The 23660-nt window shown below is 37.2% G+C and overlaps 1 protein-coding gene across 1 annotated transcript in view; it reads left to right on the plus strand.

The window, feature by feature from the left end:
* LOC121739464 overlaps positions 1 to 23660 on the plus strand; it is a 155139-nt gene that overhangs the window by 110630 nt on the left and 20849 nt on the right. The window contains exons 9-10 of the mRNA XM_042131951.1: positions 3344 to 3486; positions 7188 to 7236. Of these exons, the coding sequence (XP_041987885.1) occupies positions 3344 to 3486; positions 7188 to 7236 (192 nt within the window). The remainder of the gene's footprint in view (positions 1 to 3343; positions 3487 to 7187; positions 7237 to 23660) is intronic.

A 23660-nucleotide genomic window follows, 5' to 3' on the forward strand; every position in this document is an offset into this window, starting at 1 on the left:
TAAAAGAAGGTAATGCAATTGTTCGCGTTATAATATCAGGAGTTATTCGTTTTATTTTATCCGCTTCTTCATTTCGATATCTGCTAATTCAACTGCGTCTACTTCATTTTGTATGGATGATTTTCTACCACAAAAACAGTTTTTGTCATTATTATCATTTTATTTATTTTCTTAAAGTTGCTACTTATTACCGCAATATTTTGCATGATTTTAAATAAGAATGCTGTCATACTTCCAAAATTTTTTATACATTTATACGTGGGAGAGCCATGCTTCGGCACGAATGGGCCGGCTTGACCGGATAAATACCACCTTCTTACAGAAAACCGGCGTGAAACAGCGCTTGCGCTGTGTTTCGCTGAGTGAGTGAGTTTACCGGAGGCCCAATCCTTTACCCTCCCCTATTCCCTTCCCTTCCCTACCCTCCCCTATTACCCTATTCCCTCTTAAAAGGCCGGCAACGCACATGCAGCTCCTCAGATGCTGCGAGTGTCCATGGGCGACGGAAGTTGCTTTCCATCAGGTGACCCGTATGCTCGTTTGCCCCCTTATTTCATAAAAAAAAAGTAATTTATTTAATGATAATGAACGTCATTTTATGACGAAGAAATATTAGAATTTTTTATTATAGTAGATATTAAGTACTAGAATTATGTTTATTTTATGAATTATCAGACGCGGAATATTATCTTAATATTTTCAGTTATCTTCCATCAAAAATATTATAAACAATTTCGTGAAATAAACTCAATGCTGATAGTCAAATAATTAATAATTAAGTATATTATGTTATTATGTAAGACGTTAACTATTTTACTATTCCGAATTCATAAGCCCGATAGATTATATCAAGCAGCTAATTAATTACTACAATAATAATTATTAAACTTATAATGAAGTAGTCTTCTATATACAAACATATTAAGAGGGAACGGAATTTTGTTCTTCGCTCGTCATTAATTATTTGGGTAATTTTTATGCCGACTGTGTTATAGTATATATATAGTCATAAACATGATACGGGTCGTTGATTGTTTAATTTTTATTTTCGCCTTGAAATTGTTTACTTGAAAAATATACGTTTCTACATTGTTTTGAACAAGACAGAACTTTGGTCCAAACCACTAGTAGTAGGTCTAGTACCTACTACTAGTGATGAAGTTTTACTGACTCGTCTCGTGTTTTGGGCTTATAGGAACTATCCAGGGTGTAACTTATAGAAATGCTAATACTTCACGGTGTGTATGTGTCTGTTGTGAAAGTAGGAGCGCTAAAAAGTAACTTTTTTATTAGTATGAATAGATCATGGATCATGACGTTGGGGTATTTCTACTAGAAACATATAAACTAAGTAAGGAGTACCTATATCTTTAAATGGAGTGCATATTGTGCATTAAAACAGCAATCTGATAACGTCAATATTATCACTGTCGCAGTGTAAACACAACGCAAGCTTTATAGAACAACTTTCCCACACTAGGCTAGACAATAAATGCATATTATGATAAATAAATATACAGTAGAGCCACTCAGCTTCAACTTGCTAATATTCTCTTTATAACTATTAGTAAAAGAAATATAAGAATCGACTAACGATTTGTGAATATGGCCTTATTTTACGTAGAAATTCATTGAGTCGAGTTAGACTTAATTAATCTGACTATAATTTGTTCGAGGTTACCATATTAATTATGCTATGAATTTAAACAGGCTTTTCTAATACGTATTAATTAAATATTTGATAGGAATATTAAGCTAGGGGTTCTGTTGTCAAAAATCGTTTGTGTGCCGATTCACGTAATGTTCGTGTAATATATCTACTGTTTATATTTATAATGTAACTGTATGATAAAGCCCATAACCACCTAAAGGTTCTTGCACAACCAGCGGAAAATTGTTCTGCAATTTGTGAAACTTAATTGATAAGGCGCAAGCGACGGTATCTAGAACGATCGCTTTGCTAAGTTATACCAACGAGGGACAGGCATAATAGGAGCGATAAAAGTCGAGAAAGCGTAAGAAGCAATTCCAAGAAGTGTATCACGCTTTGACACTACTTGACTCTAAAGGTAAGGTACGAATACAGCTGTTAGTACATGCTTATTTCAAGCACGCCAAATGCTGGCGCCGTACCACAAAACCGTTTTGAGACTCAAACAATCGTACGAAAATGCCACGTCCTACTACAAAAGCGAAATGAGGTTGTTAGAGAAGGACGCATTATTCTCGTCCGATTATTTGAGTCTCAAAATCGTTTCGTTTGGAAAATCTCTTTTATGTTAGAAAGAACATAAATATTTTCAAAAAGAAAAGTGATAATCATAATGTATTTACTAGAAATAAGAACAAGTTAGCAATACAAATGTTCAGACTAGCCAAAGTAAGCAAATCCTTTAAAGGCTTATGATAAAATCCCAGAAAATGTTCAAAATCTACCTTTAAACAATTTAAAAAAAGAAGTTAAAGAACGTTAGTGTGCTAAAGCGTATTATAAAGTCAATGATTTCATCGAGGACAGCACACCTTGGGAATAGTGTAAAACTTGAAAATAAGAGGAGTGATGCCGTAGTCGCTACAGATACAAATTACCTCTAGGTAGTTAGGTACTATCGGAGAAGTCGATACATAGGCAGATGGCGGTCCTATTTAATGTGGTGGCGTTATGTCAAACCCAACCGAGAGGTCACAACTAGACTAATATAAAAATTACATAATCCCACCAAATTACGCAGGCCCGTGAACTGCCTATGAATCAATTTCTCTGATAGTACATTGGACACCAACAAACAATAATAATATTTGTCATCAAATGAGAATTTATGGAAATATTCTAGTTGCTCGCTATTCCTTAAACGATTATAATAATCTGTATAGGGAGAGCCATGCTTCGGCACGAATGGGCCGGCTCGACCGGATAAATACCACGTTCTCACAGAAAACCGGCGTGAAACAGCGCTTGCGCTGTGTTTCGCCGAGTGAGTGAGTTTACCGGAGGCCCAATCCCTTAACCCCTACCCTATTCCCTTCCCTACCCTCAACTATTCCCTTCCCTTCCCTACCCTCCCCTATTACCCTATTTCCTCTTAAAAGGTCGGCAACGCACTTGCAGCTCTTCTGATGCTGCGAGTGTCCATGGGCGACGGAAGTTGCTTTCCATCAGGTGACCCGTTTGCTCGTTTGCCCCCCTTATTTCATAATAAAAAAAAAAAAAAAAAAAAATAAACTCCTCTAAGTATATAATTTTCCGTCGATGACGTTAGACTATTATTATTTATTATCCATTGTTATCACTAGCATTTATTTACGTTTATTCCACTTCTCTTAACCGAGTGTTTGTTGTCAGGTGCGTATCTACGTCGTGCGGCGTCCCAGGAGGCGGAGAAGCGGCGGTCGTCGCTGGGCCACCTGCCAGCGGCGAGGCATCGCGCGTCGGACGCCTTTCTCGACCCTCACCATGCCGCCATATTGTTCAGGGACTCGAGAGGGGTGAGTAAGGGCAATAGCAGCGTTAGGGGGGGACGACGCCAGGCTACCACCCAGGGCGCCGGATGAAAAGGGTGCCGAAGGCAGACGAAAAGAGGCGCCCTTTTCTTTAGCTCTGCCAGCACCCTGGGCACCGAAGAAATCTCGCCCAGGACGCTCGTAACCGGCAACGACAAAAGAAACTATTCTCAAATCGCGGAATTCTGTCTGTAGCGGTCATTGGCTCCCTGTCAAAAAACTTGTCATTTTCTATACAAACCATAAAGTTATCATACCTAGCTTAATTCTCAAAGTGCCGATAAGTGCCGACTGGACGTCAAACAGATGAAAAAATTGGTGCTGCATATATCACACGCCTCTTTTAACCACGCAGTGTTACTGATAGTGACATCTCGCTTGCTCAGGCCTTTGTTTCTCTATTCCGCTACGTATATTAACTAATGATACAAACCACGATTGACAATGAAGTGACAGATGTTTCTGGGTGATAACTGATAACGTTTAAATAGAAGTCTTTGCTGATACCTGCTATCGTATTTTGAATACACTATGTGAATACAGTATGAATTATATCACTTCAAAGTTCAAACTCATAAATAGTTGGAGATTATCATACGAAGAGATAACCAAGACGTTTTCCTTTTCCGATGAAAATATAATTTTCTTTACAAGAATGCAATTTCCGCATAGCTCCTAGCGCTGGTGCCACCAGATAGAGAGCGGTCATGCGTTCAAGCGTTCTGCGTTCGCATTCTGCGTTCGAGCGTTCAGTCTCACAGCAGGGATTCTGACTTACTTAATTAATTATTTATGAGTTTGAATTATGACGCGGTCAGATCGCCCCCTGTCAGAGTACTGAGTATCCCTACATAGCGTAATACAATACAAAGAACGCAAAACTGATCGCTTGAACGCTTGACCGCGTGACCGCTCTCTTTTTGATAGGTCCCTTAGTTGTCCTGACTTTTTTATAGGAGCTTCTTTGCATGGGGAAATGCTTTACACGTCTTCGCCGAATTGTGTATATTGGCAGGGGTATGTGGGACTCTCTGCGTAGTCTTCCCAGTACCCATTAAAACCCATGGTGCTCAACTCCTCGCTTAAGGCAGAGCCGCGGGTACGGTAAAACCTACCGCAACAGGCTAGGAGCGCGGTACCTTTTCAGCCAGCAGGTTATACCGATACTAAAAACATTATTTCTCGTGAGGGAAGGCAAAATTATATCTTGTTGGATTACGTTGGTCGTAGAAATAGTTTTCAAAGCGCTTACTTCAAGAATATTTGACTACAAATTGTATTTTGTTTTTTTGTTTTTCGGGAGTAATGTTTCTCGCATCCCTATGACAGAACACAGCGAGCGATTATTACGGCGAAGACTTTCGTCTAAAATTGAGCGTCTTAAGATTTTTGTCTAAGCATGAGCTTGCTCGACGTCTATTGATAGATTCGCAATCATGTTCACAATCATGTCATCACAGCCGATAGTACGATCAAAATAAAGTAACATATTACATAGGTACTCGTCAAACGTAGTGTAAAAGTGGAAACTTTATTGTGCGCGGAATAGGATGAGTCTCCATCAAATATATTATCCGTCGGTGATTCCATTATCGGTTAATATTATTTGCCAAAAGCCCCACTCAATGGCCTTTCAGAACGAAATCGTCTTTGAGCGGGCTCAGCCAATAATACAGATTATGTGGTAACTGAGATGAATTTGGTCGGTTAGTTATAATACTTTATTACTTATGATAATATTGTTTTCCTAAGTATCTAAACACACCATGCCGAAGTTCCGGGGTGCAATTTCGGCATGATTAGGTATGTCAGCAATGTCAGACGCATACAATAATATAACGCGACGTAATTTCGGCATGGTGTGTTTAGACACTTATAAGTAAAAATTAGATAGACAAAAAAATAAACAAGTTTTACACTGTAAAAATTATACAAATTCTAAAATAATTTAGTCTATCCACTAAAACACTCAATACATTTTAAAAATTTTATTCAATACTTAATAAAATATTCTTTGGTTTCTGTATTTATAAGAAATTGAAATATAAAAATAGTATGATCCCTTTTGCAAACCAATTTTGCAACAATAAACATAAATTATAAAGCTTAAATAAAGCTTTTAAAAGGTTCCTGAGCTGCGTTCAAAGGCTGCGTTTGTGTCCGTTTATTTTACTTTGAATATTGTTCTGAATAAATTAATAACATGTTAATGGAGATTGATAATGTATGGACTACGTACGGGATTAAAATAGAATTATTATTTTACTGTTGTTAGTTTACCAACGGTAGACACACATCAATCGTTTAACACCCCTCTTTTTCGTTGGGGGTTTGTAAAATGGTAGTCAAAATGATCCTACAATTTACCACATCTCCCACTGCGAAAAATGTTACTTTACTGTATTGTAATCCAATTGCTAAGTAGAACAGAGTCCACATTTTTGTGAAGGCCGCAACACTGTAGAAGCCAGAAGCCTTAATAGATAAGCTATCAGCTATCACAGATCATATTTATCCGCAAATATTAGCTGGATTAGAGCTTCTTTTTTCTTTTTTGCTTCTTTTGCTTCGACGACGAAGTTAGATGCCAAATCCTACATATTTTTGATATTTAACTTCGCTATCGAAAACAGAGAATGCAATAATAAGTAATATTATTATATACTCTCGTAAGTTGATACAGTTCTTAGGCACCTTATACACTGCGACTTTTAATAGCGATGCTGTCGCGCGTTAGTATCGATACAGTTGCGCGTTAGCATCGATACACACGCGCGACAGCATCGATGCAGACGCGCGTTGGCATCGTTGTAGAATTGCAGAGGCGGGGTAGTGGGGGCATGACTTGCCGTCATCACTTCACTCACGTCACTCCTCACGTAAATGGGTGGACCCAATACTTCCTCTGTTTACGTTTATTTTTTAAAAGTAACAATACAGAGAGCGTGATTAAAACAGTTTCAATCGAACTAATCGCGCTGTGGCAGTCAAAGAATGACTGATCAAAATTTTGTTTCGCGTCGTGGCTCACGTTAGCATCGATACAGTCGCGATGCTAACGCGATACAGCATCGATGCTGCATCGCGATTGCATCGATACTGTAGGCCTACTACGAAACCGTTTTGAGACTCAACAATCGGCTGAGAATGCCGCGTCCTGCTCTAACAACTCAATTTCTCGTTTGTTAGAGTAGGATGAGGCATTCTCGTACAATTGTTTTAGTCTCAAAACGGTTTCGTGGTACGGCCCCTGCATCGCTACAGTTCAATGGCCAGCTTTTGCATCGCGACAGCATCGCGACTGTATCGATGCTTAAAGTAGTGCAAGTGTGTAAAAGTGGACCATTTGCGACTGTATCGATGCTGCATTGCGACAGCATCGCGACTGCATCGCTGATAAAAGTCGCAGTATGTAAGGGGCCTTAGGGATGTGAAAATTATTATTATATAATAGTTCTACGTGGCGACTGGGATTTGGAAAATTAGGTGCGTTGTGAGTTTCATGAAATAAATAGTCTAAAACATATTAAAAAAAAAAAAAAACTAATACTCGTGAGCGTGTAAAGTACATAAAATAGTAGCCATCGCTACAACAATTTCGTCGTTCCCGACTGGATATGTTGATGATAATAAAATGATATAACAATTATATTATGACGATGATAAAATTACTGTTTTGCTTTCAGTTGCCGGTAGCAGATCCATTCCTGGAGAAAGTCAGTCTTTCAGATTTAGGTAAGTTTCTTTAATTTTGTTGGATGTTAAAGGCCGAGTCGTGGCAAAAATTTAAACTAAGTAAAGAGTTGCTGTTGTCTCAGAAAGAAGAATGAAAATTATCTTGTAATATTGTTATCAGAATATTGTATAGTATGGCGGCGCCGGGAATGTTCCGACTGTCTAAACTTTACTTACATCAGTCGTTATTTTGTAATCTCGCCAGGCATATTACATTCTAACAATACTCACAATTTTACGGTGATATTTGTAATTACTGTATACACATTCGACCATAACAAACGTATTGAAATAACATAACGAATGTTTGTTTGTCTTCAGTTTAGCTACTGTTAGCGAGTCACGTCATCTTTTTTAGAAAATAGGAAATATGTATGCGACAATGTATGTATCAGTCTGTAAAATATGCGCATATTTATTTGTTTGTGCTAACGACGCAGTTGATGATCATCGCGTATTCACATCAGGCGGACCTTACAAGTTACAGCAACTGTAAGGTCAATGATGCAAAGTTACATCGTTAAAGCACGTTAGGACAAAATAAAACAAAAATGTATAAAGAACGTATACGCATATAAAAAATGTATACGCAGCGAAGGTGCCGCGAACTGGTGTTGCCAATCCGAAACTTGTAGTTTTTTCATTAAAAAAAAGTGAATTTTATATATAGCCAGATATATTATTAGCCAGATGACGAAGTGGCTAAGTTACAAGGTTTGTTCAAATAATAATTGAAAAATGTGTATCTACAATTACTAATTTTTCCCTTTATGTTATAAATTATCAGGTTCATCTACTCACGCCCCCAATCATCCAACACGATTTGTCCTAGCACGTGATTAACGGCCGTTCCCAATATTTGATCTATCTCTGGTTTTGCCCTACTAGAGATAGGAATAGCTCACATTAGACATTAGAGACATATATTTTATGTCAATTCAATGTTAGCTGCGATCGGGTGTATGTCAAACCAGAGATAGATTGAATATTGGGAACGGCCGTAAGTTGGTCGATATCATAACAATCACACCTCGATATTGTATGGTGCCCTTGGAAAATAGCAGCATAAGAGAAGAATCAATATACTTTTATATACGTAGTACGCTTGTATGCTATTTAAGAGTGAAAATAGTATTATTTTTTGTAAAAGAAGCCCTGACTATTTTATTGACCAAAAATATATTATGTAACTCAAATTGTATGCTATCAATTGCATTATTTGCATCATGTCGGGTGACGGGTACGTGGAATGAATTTCCTGTGCCGTTATTGGGTCACTAAATTGAATACATATTGTCCCTCTGTCGTGTCAGGTTATATCTCTGTCGATCTACGTCGGTCTACGTCTACCTGATATCTGAAGAAGATAGGCTTATCGTGTCAGCGTTTACAAACACTACGGATATCACGTATATTGAATCTAGATCTTAGGTCTAAGACATTGCATCTATGGCTTGCAAAATATATCTGAGAATTAAGTTCAGATTATACAATATACAGAAACGGTAGCACTTGAAGATGCATAGAAACAACCTTACTTGACTCGGTTTAAACTGTAGTTTCTGTGCGTGCTGGCTTAGATTTTTTTTTAAATCGAGGAATTAAGTGCCTTCTATTTATTAACTCTTGACCTAAGTCAGTATACCTAATACTATACGAGGTACTTTGCAGTAGTCCAGCTGGCTCAACACTGTATTTCTTGTGCGAATGTAGGTTGTAAGTTGCATATTCACACCTGTCTATTCAATATTCATACATTATTATTGGACATAGTTCCTCTATTTATTGTTTCACTGCCAAGTACCTAATACATGGCCATCGAACTATCTCACGGTCTCCGTGATCGGAAATCTGGGGGCACGGGAGTGCCCCCCGCCAAGATGAGTCAAATAGGCGGAGATAAGAAAGGGAGTTGTATAAAACTTCTAGGAAAAATATTACTAAAATGGGCGACATGGCGTGAGTTGGTGACCGATCCACAAGTAACGCGACCGCGACTTACAAAAATTCAAACAAAACACTTTGTGACCTAGGCTATACGGTATACAGCATACAATATGTAATAACAAAGCACTGGCGGTATCGGTCTCTAGACCTATATCGGTAGAAAATAGAAAAAAGCCGGCAACGCAGGTGCGTTGCCGGCTTTTTTCTATTTTCTACCGAAGAGATGCAGGTGCATCTCTTCGGATACTGCGACTGTCCATGGGCGACGGAAGTTGCTTTCCATCAGGTGACCCGTTTGCTCGTTTGCCCTTTTATTTCATTTAAAAATAATGAAACCTAGCTCATAAAGTGGCATCAGAAAGTCATCTTAAGGAAAAGCCACCCGCAACTGGATTTTGAACAAGACAGTGTCTATGCGTTCTTCATTAGTTGTTGGCTGTTTAGTCAAGGGAGAAGTCAAGGTACATTGGGTACCAAGTGCAATATTCTGATGACATAATGGTGACCACGGCAGACGACGCTAGTGCAGTAACACTTCCGCAAGATGTTTGTCAAGCTACTGGTTATATTTAACCCGCTGTTAGCGTAGATCTGAAGAGGCGTAGATATGGCACATGGGATGTGTAAGATTAAATTTTAAGTGAGAGAGTTTATCTCTATATCGAATATATCTTATATCTTTAAACGAGCAATTCTTGTATATATATATATGTATATATATATATATATATATATATATATATATATATATATATATATATATATATATATATATATATATATATATATATATATATATATATATATATATATATATAATTGGAATCTCGGAAACTTAGTATATAGGAAGTTTCGGGGGCGATAAATCGATCTAGCTAGGAATCATTTTTAGAAAATGTCATTTAATTCGTGTTTTATCGAATACCGAGCAAAGCTCGGTCAAACAGCTAGTATAATATGAAGCAGTAAAGTCATAATTTAGACAGTGTCAACATGAGTTCTATTTAGACTACGTAATCGTTCTTCGTTATCGAATATCAAAATATTATGTTAACTGTTAATTTTGTCAAAGAGTTTTAGACGGCTCCTTTCGATTCCGTCTCTAAGCCCCAATTTCACCAACGACTGTTAAAGTTAACGCCAGAATTAGTATGACGTTACCTCTTTCGATTTTCATATGAATGAAAGAGAAGACATTACATTTTAACAAGCTGTTAACACTAACAGACGTTGGTGAAATTGGGGCTAAGTGCCTTATCACGGTGGCGATTATTATTATATATTATAGTAGACTCGTCTAGGGAGTGACGTCAGAATCCATTTTGCTAGTGTCCAAAACGCCGACGGCAAGCTGCGTGTACGCCGCGCAATCGCGGCTTCATCGCGGCGTGTGCGCTGCGTAGTCGCGTCGCTTTCAAATCGCTCGCTAATCGCTAGTGTGATAAGGCCCTTAAAGTTTTTTCCCAACAAAAACGTGTAAATTATTTTTCATACTAATCATGACTTACAAAATAACGCTCGCGTGAGTGATGTAAGTTGCAAAACATGGTTCACAAAATTACACTCGTTTGGCTTCGCCCTTATAGGGGTTACATAAACTCTACAATTTACTCTTAGAGTAGGTACATTGAGGTTAAATTCAAGGCTACATAATATAATGTTGCCCATTTTTGGCCATAATTGATCTGATTGAAAACGTGAAAAGAGATTGTATTCCCTAGTTGTTCTTTCTGATATTGGCCAAGCACAAAATCATCCTTGTAACATACTTATTACTTATCTCTTAATACTAGGACATATCTGCGAGCTATGGCTGTCTATGGTCGTGTAAAGAGGTGTGTGTGGGTCGATGGTTCGTGCGCAAGGTCACATCACCGCACCGTATTGAATGACTACACACACATACAACGCTACATCTATGTGAATAAGACGCAGTCATATCTAATATATATAAAATACTCGTGTCACAGTGTCTGTGCGCGGACTCCTCCAAAACGGCTCAACCGATTTTAATGAAATTTTTTATGTACCATCGAAGAAATTGATTCAAATAAACAAACTTTTACAATAGGTTTTTATCTACTTTTTATATTGATACTAGAAATAATGTATGTGACAGAGAAACAGTCAACGCGTTTAATACTAATATTGTAATTAAGAAAGTGTGTCTGCCTGTCTGTCTGTTACCTCTTCATGATTAGACAGCTAAACTGATTTAAATGATACTTGTTGCGGATATATCTAAAGTGCCGGAAAGATGAAAGGATTATGATTCCTCAGAGATCGCGAGCAGAGAATACTCGTATTATTTTATTTTGTAGAGTCGCGGAATGTTACACTTGTATCACTATTCGTTCTTATTACTGTAGCGATAGTTCATATTGCACACGGCTTGTCATTGATTGTATATGGAGATAAATGTTCTTAAATATTAGCCTTGTCAATTTGGACAGTTTATGAGCCAACAAACGATCAACAAACACTTAAATGTTTCTTTTATAATTCCCCAAAGCTTACTCATAAGTTAAACATACTTTATTATGTTTAAAAGTAATACAATATAATAAAATAATTCTGTGTACAGTATTAAATCTTGAAAATACCTCCAATGTCCATTTGCTATGCAGATGAACAACCTATCAATTAACCTATCAATATACAAAAAATCTGCTGGTTCAGGTTCCGTTTTAGGGTTCCGTTGTCAACCAAGTTTTGTTGACAAACCCTAAAACGGAACCTTAACCAGCTGATTTTTTGTATATTGATAGGTTAATGGTTATATAATAATATAAGAGTAACATAGTCCTACAAATAGAACAATCAATATTTTAGGACCATCAAATCAAAAGTATGAAATCCTTTCTATCTCTGTTAGCTACCACTTTCAAGATTTTATGCAAATAAAATTGGTGTTCGTCTTATCAAAATGAAGCTACATACTTACAAAAAAATTGCTTGATAGTAACAAAAAAAAAATAGTTCTAGGGAACCCGGACCACATAAAATAATATAGCTACTAAACTATTCTAAAAATTTCCTCTATCAAAACTAATGTTTATTTAGTTGGAACTTGGAACAAACCAATGCGATAAGTAAATATGCGTTTGCCGCTATAGAAGCAATCAAGTTTATTTATAACCAACGACAACACTCACTCACACACACACACACACACACACAAACGCACACATAAAAATACCGTGTCATCCATGAAATACAATTATACACATAAGGATGTACTCTCAGTATCGATACTTGAATTTAGAATGAAAATAAGAAGAGGCGAGTTTTTTGTAGTAACCACGTGGCAGAGATCATTGCCCTTTCACCAAACGGAGTGAAGCGGCAAAAACTATTGCTCATACCAGTCCCCGTGGCCACACACTGCACTAGTGTTGTAGTAGTGTATAATGTAGTATATTTTATTATATTTTGCGGATTTAATTTTATCGATACACGCCGGCCTTATCGCATTGTTTAATCGTATTCTGCTGTCGGATAGCAGTAGTGCCGTGGAAGTGTGTGGACGTTATTATAACTTCATTTTAAAATCAATTAAAATGAAATCGAGTCTCTACAACAACCCGTGGTTTTGGTACTCAGGTAAATAATCCACACTCACGTTTAAAACGCGAGACATTCTGTTACCTCCTGAAGTTTAAACCGCTGCAACGATTTTGATGAAAGGTTATACTTTTAGCCGCGGGAGGGATTGTAGGTTAGTTTTTCCCACCGAAATGTACGGGTCCTACGTGATAAGCCAAGTTGCGCGGGTAACTAGTTTATAGTTTGGCTGTTAGCCAGGACAATAACGGAAGTATCTTAATATTATGGACGTTGTTAGCGTTACTAATTGAAAGCAAATTGTTTTAGGAGTAACTTTTAGAATAGAGTCAACAGTTTTACTAACACAGAGTTCAACAGGTTTGTGACGAAAGAAGCGCGGATATGTGGTATTACTGGGATTTTTTTTGTTAAAAATATGTGTATTTCACTTTCCAGTACTCGGTTTCATCCAAATTGGTACAGCAATAAGAGTGAAGATAAGAGTGCAGACGGATGACGTGTATGTGATAGGAGATGACATTGACAAGCAAACCTTATGCATGTAGTAGTGAAATCGAAATGACAGCTATTTTTTTTGCGAAAGACTAATCTGAACTGAGCCTAGATTTACCTGTTGTCTAGAATATAGATAATGGAGGTCTGTAAGCCTCAGGTTTATGCGCAGATTGATGTCTATGCATAATTTACTCTGCAGAGAGATATGCAAGTAACTATTTTACAGTTGATTGTTGTTTCAGTGGGTTAATTCTACTGAATAATCTCACTTTAATACATTCACGATAATATGCCTTATTTACGATATTAAATGTAGGTATTGGAGGTTTGTCTCTATGTATTTTGGCTCAATTTCTAATCAGGACATAAAAGTTCGCACAATATCACAAAGCACAATCGAATCCTCATCAAAATCGACATGATTAAACTCAGAAAAAAAATGATTTTTAAGTCTTTTCCATAAAGGTCTGTCAAAAGTAAAATAACAGTGAACGCTTAATTCCCACATGTTTAAGTATACCGTGAGTAATTCCCGTCGTATTATTACAAATTATTTTATATTATAAACATTGTTACTGTGTCCTTGATGGATGTAACATGTTTTACATACTAAAACCTAGTATTCATGTGAATAATTAGTTTAGTTTAGTTTTACTAAAAACTCTATAATATAAAATTATTAACTACTGGTTCGTTTTAAAGTCGGTCAGTCATTCATCCATCGAAATTACATTATTAAACTAGTACGTAATTAAGAACTGTTTCTTAAAAAGCAGACATCAGAAAACACCACTAACTTATGATCATTGGCGATTATCGAAACGATCGATCGTAATTTGTGGCCGTCCTGAGTGAAGCTCCATTTAATAAGCTCCGAGCTTATTAAATGGAGCTCATATTAATAGAAAACGGGATATTTTATGTTAAAGTAGCATCCCTTCTATATTTGTTCGCGGAAAAGCCCCAGGAATACAATTTACCGCGAAGCTCTGCTCTACGATTTCTAGGTAGAGCTAGATTACTAGGTAGTAAGGTGCATTCATAAAATTGAAAAATTTTATATTACTGCTCTCGGAAAACTGGTTATGAGCAACGGCACGGGTGCAGTATAATATACATTTAAAGTTTGTCCTTCTCTTCTAGATACTATCCATATTGAGCTATGTACATAATATTAAGTTTCCTTCCTCTATCTGTTTTAATACCCGCATAATTATAATAAGGTTTTTTAAACAGATAAAGTGGAGTTTCACTCTACGAATAATAAAGTAGGTTTTACTATTATTTTTCACCCGATCGTATCTAAAAACTGAATAAAGTATTATTGTGCTAATACAAAACGATCACGTTAATTGTTTGACCGCTACTTTGACCGCCAGTTTTTAACATCGACCGGGCTAATGACATTTATCTATCTATATATTAATACGAAATTAACCCTTTATACGAAAAATGCGGAAACGTAGGAGCTTATATGGAGAAGGAGTGCATCGAGCTAATATTGTTTTAAAAGGATCATGGGTATTTTGGTATAAGTCTCAACAGAGATAAAATATATACCATTTGATAGCTCTTAGTGAGTAGGTGAAAAAGTTATATGGCGCCCTGCCCCTAGCAACTGTACTTTTTGAAATAATGTACAGTCAACGTACAAGGCCGGCGTTACCGACGTAGTTTTTGTCGTCTATGTCTATGTCGTCGTTACGGATGTTTTGTCTTAGACAGAACACCTTAGATTTACGCTCACAGTAGTAGTTTAACCCAACCCTCATACTGCTCACCCTTGGACGGCGGAGCAGGTGACGTTGACAGAACATAAAATATAAATAGAAGATAAGTGTGTAGACATAAGACTGTATAAGTGTATAAATTATTGTATTAAGAACTACTTAAGAACATAAATCCATCAACTTAAAATCAGGGACAAGAGCATTATAAAATAATAATAAAAAAACATCCCAACTTAAGAAATATATATTTTAAATTTCTTATACACCATTTTGTCGGCATCATTAATATGTGCATTCGTGCCGAATTACAGCTTTGTAGGTCCCATAGTCTCTGAGAAAAACCGCGGACAGACAGACGGATGGACGGATGACAGACCGAAACTATAGTATAAGGGTTCCTTGTTGACTACGGAACCCTAAAAATAATCATGCTATAATGTAACGTGATGTTATCAGCATGAAATGTATGAGCGCTGATGTCACTTTTAACATGGCCTTACTGAAAAAGTACAACAAATCTTGACAAGCGCCCTATTGGTCATTATCATTAATGTACATGGGTATACTTTCCTAAAAACATACAATCCATTCCTGTTGAGCCCTATACCAGAGCCCATACATTTTTGCCCATCATCATTATGCTTTTATCATACATTTAATAAATAAAACATTACACACACTACAACGCCCGCACTACCATGTTTTGACTGACAAGCCTATACACACGAATTATACTCCTTTGTTTATGGTCTGTTGTCAAATAAAAAATAGATTGTTGTTTTTTTTATTAAATCTGAAATAGTCAATACTTTAAACGGAGAGCCAAAAGAAGAAGATAATTAAATTTACTTATTGTCGAATTTCGACCATTGGCCGATCTCTAGTTTATACAAACACGCCTAATTATTGAAGTCGTTGACATTATCAATATAGAACTGGGTTTCCCAAACTGTGCGCCCTCGCCCACTGGGGAGCAGTCACCGTCCAGAGTCCTTTACAAGGTCAAATTACGCGTGAATCCGATTGTCAAAGCTCGATTGTCGTTCTGATCTCAGATAGCGTGTGTGACACGATTTGTTCAGAGTATTCATTTGGACACCAAACGGTTTTTTTTTAATTTTCATGAATGTCCCATCACCAGCTTCGCAGCATCAAGTTCATTAAGGATTCTTTTGATTTTACACATTCTTGACATTTGGATCATAATGCCAAGGGCGACGCAGTACAGTTTGGGAGGTTCTGTTCCAAAATGTTCACTTGTTTGGAAATATTCAATCCATCAATTAATATGGACTTGTGAATAGTAACTTGTTACATGGGATTTATTGTGAAAATTTTAACCATAATTATTATTAATTTTTATTTATAAGTTCGTCGGAATAATGAACAACAATGTCTTCAAATAATTTTCTTGTGACAAACTTCTTTACATAGCTTAGTAACTGCATAGTTATTATAATATTATATAGCCTTCACCCGTCTCAATAATAATCACGACGACGTCCCAGACGAGGCGGATGTCTACAATGTATATCAAAGGATTAATATCCTCTAGTTGCCATTTGCAACGAATTACACTGTTGTCGAGTATACTCTTATAATAAGTTTCGAAAGCTTGCTGCAATATTGAACCACACTTTTATAGTAGTAAGTCCAGGTTTAACGACGATCGTATCTACATTATCCTCGGCCATTAAAATTTAACGAACGGTTGTACGATTTAACGAAACATGTTGTATCCGTAATTGATAGAAATTGTAGAGCCAAGAGTACGCGATCTCGGAATGAAAGAAAGGAAGGTTTTTTTATATCCAGATGGATCTGGGCAATGAGCATCTGTGTTATTAATTTCAGATGATTCCGATTTAGAACTGAATCAGGAGTTTATGAAGAGAGTTCCTGATAATATTATTATATTACAGCTGCTATAGCTTTTATTTCTAGACCTTAATACACATTACACACTCTAGACACTAGACTCTAGAGGATCTGGGTTCTGCCCTAGTAGACCAGTGGCAAGCGATTATCGTAAACGCTAACAAAATGTATGCGATTTGACATAAGTCATCGTTAGCGAATACTAATGTCAGATCCCATACATTTTGTAGCGTTGGCGTTGATGTTTACGATAATCGCTTGCCGCTTGTCTAGGTCCTCTGTCCTAGTTGGTGTGTGCGATTGAGACGTTTTTAAATGACAATCACATTGTACGAACGCTAAAGTCCAGTCGTAGAGCACGTAGAAGTCATTGTATGTTCACTCGTGGTTTCTTGTCTTTTCCTCCCTCATACGGACGTAATATTGTTTCGCATTTGTTGATGTATCGCCAAGTCGCACCTCGTTCTGTTTAGTTTTTGCTGACCCTAATCACTCTCAAATGAACTTAATTGAAATCTCCGGCAATAAACTTTCTATGTTAGTCCTATTCTATTATTATGTTACAAGTTGGCACTTCCGCGTTTATTAATCGATACTACTCGGTACTATCCTTGTTTAATTTGTACTGCTTTTAGTACCAATATGTTATTATGTTAGTAAATAAAACATAATGCAATGGTTCTTACCGCAGAGCGCTAGCTTTTTAAGTTTAAAATTTAAATCGTTGCAGTTCCAGCAGTGGAGAGAGATTTATCTGTAAAGGAGACTCTTATAATGCATAATGCATTACATCCGTTGTATTATATCTATAAAACAGACATTAAACATCTTGACATTAAACAAATATGTAAATTCTCTTTTGTAGTTACACTTAACATTGTCATAAGTAAGTATACATATTCTAGTATAAAATTTGTAAAATTTGTATCCTTGCATGCCGACATCAAAAGTTAGTTTTTATTTGGAAAATAATGGTCCGTCCGACGCACCTTACTTATTTATACGTGGGAGAGCCATGCTTCGGCACGAATGGGCCGGCTCGACCGGAGAAATACCACGTTCTCACAGAAAACCGGCGTGAAACAGCGCTTGCGCTGTGTTTCACCGAGTGAGTTTACCGGAGGCCCAATTCCCTTCCCTATCCTCCCCTATTCCCTTCCCTTCCCATCCCTACCCTCCCCTATTACCCTATTCCCTCTTAAAAGGCCGGCAACGCACCTGCAGCTCTTTTGATGCTGCGAGTGTCCATGGGCGACGGAAGTTGCTTTCCATCAGGTGACCAGTTTGCTCGTTTTCTTTCATAAAAAAAAAACGTAAGTGTAAAATATAAATGTTGTTGAGATTCCTGGAAGATAATCCAGGAATCGTAAAAGGGTACATGCGGGCGAGCCAAGCTAAGCACGATACCAAAATGGGACCATATAGCTGTAGAGCTCCATTGGAGGTGCCATCAATCACATTAAAAAAAGCTTGCAGGCGAGCTATATTATTATGTTAAAATAATAATGAATTAATATTTATTATCAACAAAAATGAAACGACACCATACCAATCGATACCACAGTGACCCTAAAACGTTTACAATACCTAACTCGGCATCAATCGATCTCAATAGATGTCGATGCCTCTGTTGCTACCGTGAAATTTGACGTTTGTACACGATCTGAAAGTCGATTCTCGGACAATTTTGTTTGTCGCGAGCAGATTTCGATTTGGGGAATGTTTCGATGCTGATTAGTTCCAAAATGAGCCACAGCCCGATCGTGCGCTAGTATAGTTGTCAGGAATAGCAAAATCCATTGAGGTTGATTAGTTTCAAACCGATCCGCAGCACGATCGTGCGCTATTTTAGATGTCTAAAGCATGTCTAAAGTGTCAAAAACCGTTGAAATCGAAAATCGAAATCGATATCAGTTTCGGGAGTAAGGCCCCTGTTCAGTTTAGACAACCTTCATATTATGGAAATAAGGACCGCTCTCATTTAAACTTCTAGGAGTACTCGGAACGAACTATAGCTGTGATTCGGTAAAAACACATCCGCATTTCTAGCACTTTAGTCGTGTGTTGTTGATATATATATATAGGTTGCGACTCGCGCGATACCTCGTGCCGCTTCGACAATGGTACTCGAAGTGGGTCGCTTCGGCGTGGTGGTGATCGGGGTCGCACCTGCCTCCGGCACTCACCCCCAGACGGCTAAATATACGGGCGATGTTATCGACACGACGGGTGATATAACTCGCAGGTGGCGGCTATATTTAGGTGCGCGGGCGCAGCGCCGCAGTCGCGGGTGCCGCGTCGCGCGCGCCTGCCGCATGCTGCGCCTACACTACTACTCCGACCACCCGGCCCTCGTCGTAGACGACGACGACGACTCAGTCTACTCCATAGAGCTGATCAAGGAGTTCGAGGCCGTCGGCCGCGCCTGGAAGGCCTTCCTCGCCGACTGGCTGCTCAAAGGTGCCGGGTTAGCCCCACGACGAACGTAAACACACCACACACCTGCAAAGTGACGCTTATTTACAGTGCATTAAATACTCTCTAATACACGTTCGTTTGTATCGAATCGCTCTGCCTGAGCTTAGATTAAATGAGTGATGTGATGCCGCAGTTAACCACACCGGTTATGTAAAGCGTAATGTTTGTTAGCGTCGCGCGTCGGGCGGAGCGCTAATGTGGTACAATAACATTAATATTGATGCGTTACTATTATTTCAATGTGGAGACCGGTTGCGGAGGCCGCTCGCGAGATTTCTGTAGTCGTGTCTTTGGGATGAGGTAATTTCCGGAGTTCTGTTTCTGAAAGTCTCAAGTAGAGCACGAAAATAGCTCAAACTGCTCGTTACCTAGATGTGAATTAAACGAATTACTCGATGACTAAGGTCCATCAGAATAGTTAGAGCCGACAATACTGTATTTTTTTTTTTGGTTCGTAATGATACTTTGGGAATTCTCAGGACAATTTCAGAATTTTTAAGCGAAATTACCCCACGAATAATTTTTGCATTAAAAAATATTATAGAGGACCACCCTTAAAGTCAAACTAAATCTACATTCTACATATACATTTTGAATCATACGACAGGATAATTGTTTTGCTTCCTCAAAATGTCTGAAAACACGCTGTTATGTATAATGTATGTGCAGCCGATGCAGGCGGTCTAGGTTGAAGATGGCATCGATAGATGATAATTTGTGTTATTTATGTTGTGAATGTAATCATAATAATTAGCATGTCTGGTTTGTTTGTAATGGTAGAAACAGGAAGGACGCTAGTCTGATTAACTTCGTTACGAATCACAAAGTTCATAAAAACTATGTTCATTTTCCAATAAATAATTTTATCTCCGTTTATTTCTCGAAGAGTTATTAAAATTCTATTCGAAAGTGAGAATGGCTTGTAATATTCAGGGACTAAAATTCAAAATCCTTTTCCTTCGAGGCTTCGAATTATTACTGGTGAGTGGTGTATCGTGATTCGTGCACTTATTCCGTGCAGCGGCCGGGGAGGCTTCCACCCCATTTCCCGGTAATAATGCACCTGTACCTCATCGTAGATATTCCGCAATAATAGGAGGATCGGAAAATATTTCCATCTGTCCAGAGACCGATCAATTCCAAGTGCCTTCGTCAGTTTCTGTATCCCCCGGTAGTTTGGATTGAAAATTTGACTTAGTATTTCATACAACTCTATAGGTCATTCTGTTACTACGTCTACAGTACCCCGCGCTAACGCCGCTGGATCCTAAACAACACCATGCTTTTAATGAAATGTAATAGTTTTGCGTGAAGTAGTAATAAACATACTTATCAAACTTTTTCCTCTGCTTGCTTTTCATTCACATAGTAAAAAAGTTATTTTCATTATTTTTAATTATCAACTGTCGCATTCGTTTGGGCACATATTTTGAAAAAGACAACCATTTAGCAGTCTGATCAGTCCCATCACTTAAAAAATGCATTGTTATCAAAATATTATATCTGTGGCGTTACCCACAATTATTATTATCGCCACAATCCTGCACGTGCTTTCGAAGTTTTCTAAGTGCGTCGGTATATAATATGTTACTGTAAAATCTCGAACTTCGGTAAATCTTAAGATTTGAGTGTAAATCTTAGGATTTACCGACACGATTTGGTAAATGTAAGTATTTCTAAAAATACGACCATTTTTTCGAACATTTACCATTGCAATTCGGTATATTACTAGGTTTTACTACTGTCAACTGGTAAATGTTGGTTTTAGGAATAAAATAATGAGTAATTCTTAATTATTAACTTTAATGAACTATTAGACAAAACAAGTAGGTACATATAGTTATAATAAGTAATACTAACCTATTTAAATTATTTTCATACAACATACCTACAACATCTCTGAATATCTCATTCGCCGGCCCATTCGTGCCGAAGCATGGTTCTCCTACGGTTAATACCACTTTATTATTATTATAAGCACTAAGCAGCCTGCAGTGTCTCACTGCTGGGCAATACCACTTTAATAATTTTTATATTAGTATGGATTATACAGATTAACTTCTTACCCTGTAATTCTTGACTGTTGACTTCGGACCTTGCGTGTGCACAATGCGTTATTGTCTCGCATGAATTGTAGACTCTAGACTACCTATAGTGGGCTAGGTTATGTATTGTATTATCTAGATGTGACGTCACGCGCTGCCGTTGATAACAGTGCATCCTTGTAATGATTTTGCCGAGAATTCACGTCTCGTTACATTGTTGACTTGTTAACAACAACATTGTATGTATTTAAACTCTTTAGTATTTATGAATGAAAATGGTTTTAACAAATTAACTTAAAGAACTATAGTGTGCATTTGAAACAGACACGTTTTCGCACTTTCAAATAATCGGCCAAGTGCGAGTCGGACTCGCGCACGAAGGGTTCCGTACCGTTATAGAGGAAAAATAGGCGAAAAATTGTGTTTTTGTATGGGAGCACCCCTTAATTTTTATTTTATTTTAATATTATTCCTTAATATTGAAGTAGACATAATATTATTAAGGCCTTTGTGAAAATATCAAGTGCCTACCTGTTGCCATTATTGGTATCGAGCAAAAAAGGCCAAAAAAATCACGTTTGTTGTATGGGAGCCCCCTTTGAATTTTATTTTGTTTTTAGTATTTGTTGTTATAGCGTCAACAGATTTACACAATCTGTGAAAATTTCAGAACTATAGCTATAGCGGTTCTTGAGGCAGTCAGACGGACAGTCAGACGGATAGACAGACATCGAAGTCTCATGAATAGGGTCCCGTTTTCACCCTTTGAGTACGGAACCCTAATAATATCTGATTAGGAACATGTTCTTGTATTGGCAATGTGCGAACATTTCTGATCCATTGAAATCCTCCAGTTTCTGATGTAATTAATGATATACATAATTTATTCATAACATACACTTGTTTATTCTACATCACGAGCGGTTTTTCCAAATCATTGAATCTGTCTAGATGTTTTACCGAATGTACCAGGAGAGTTATGTTTATTATGTGTGTATTATTAATGAATAATATTATGTTTATAATATTTTTCGGACGTTGAGGCCTAAACGGCATGTCAGTTTTGAGTTTGAGAATAATAATAATTATTATTATATTAGTTTTATTAGTAACAGTGACTCTGGTTGCAGTCAGGTTTTAGCTTCAGAAATGGAACACTTATCAAAATTAGGAGTCCACTCTAACACCTTTAATAAAAATATCATATTGTATTACATATAAACGTTATGTTTTTGTTTCGTCCTTATTTGAATATCGGAAAAGTTGCTTAGCTAGCGGGCGACTAACCCTAAATTGTCGATTATGATAATTAATTTTTATACTTGAAAATAAGCCCCGAATTGTTTCATTTTCTAAACATAGATGCTACATTATATTTCTAAGAATACGATCTGAGCAAAAACACGATATCTTAAAATTTTCTCGATGCATCTAATTTACACGAATTTATCATTTATTGCCATAACCGTGCATTGAACTAAGTTAATATTTTAACTCATTGTATAAAAATCTATAATTGAGAAACCGACCTAGCGGATTTTTAAAATATAGTATATTTATAGACTTATTAAGAAAAAACTAATTTGGCGATCAATCCGCGTCGTCCTTTTTCACCTGGTAAATGAAAGACGGGCGTGAGTGTGAAGAGAGAAGGACGATGTTTGATTTTTTGGGTAAGTCGCCCTCAGACGAGTCATGGTATATGAAAGAAACTGATTCATAGACAGTTGACGGACCTACGTCATTTGGTCGGATTGTGTCAATTCAATGTAGCTGTGACTTTTCGGATGGATTTGACGTCGCGACCATAATACGTTGGTCTGCCGGCTGCCTATGAATCAACTTCTGTGATAGTACAACCATAACATCTGTATAGACAGTAGGTATGGACGATTATAATAATATGTATTAAGATCGTAAATATATACTTCTATAGACGTTTCAATCGTTGATGGACCTGACTAAGTAAACAATGTTGTAACTAGGTTACTTTTGCCATTAAAATGTGCATTTGTTGAAACAAACAACTGCATGTATTAATATTTGCATTCTTGTTCTGACCGAGCCATAGTAAATGCGTCAAATACCTTACTTATATTATATTCTATAGAAAAATACGTTATCTTCTTATACTTAAGTATGTATAAAATTCTCGTGTCACAATGTTTAGATACCGTACTCCTCCGAAACGGCTTTACTGATTTTTACCTATATACATATTCAGTAGGTCTGAGAATCGGCTACTGGGTACTTTTTATATTGATAAGTGCATTTGTTGAATAAA

The sequence above is a fragment of the Aricia agestis genome, chromosome Z (assembly GCF_905147365.1).
Source record: "Aricia agestis chromosome Z, ilAriAges1.1, whole genome shotgun sequence".
Classification (NCBI taxonomy): Eukaryota; Metazoa; Arthropoda; class Insecta; order Lepidoptera; family Lycaenidae; genus Aricia; species Aricia agestis.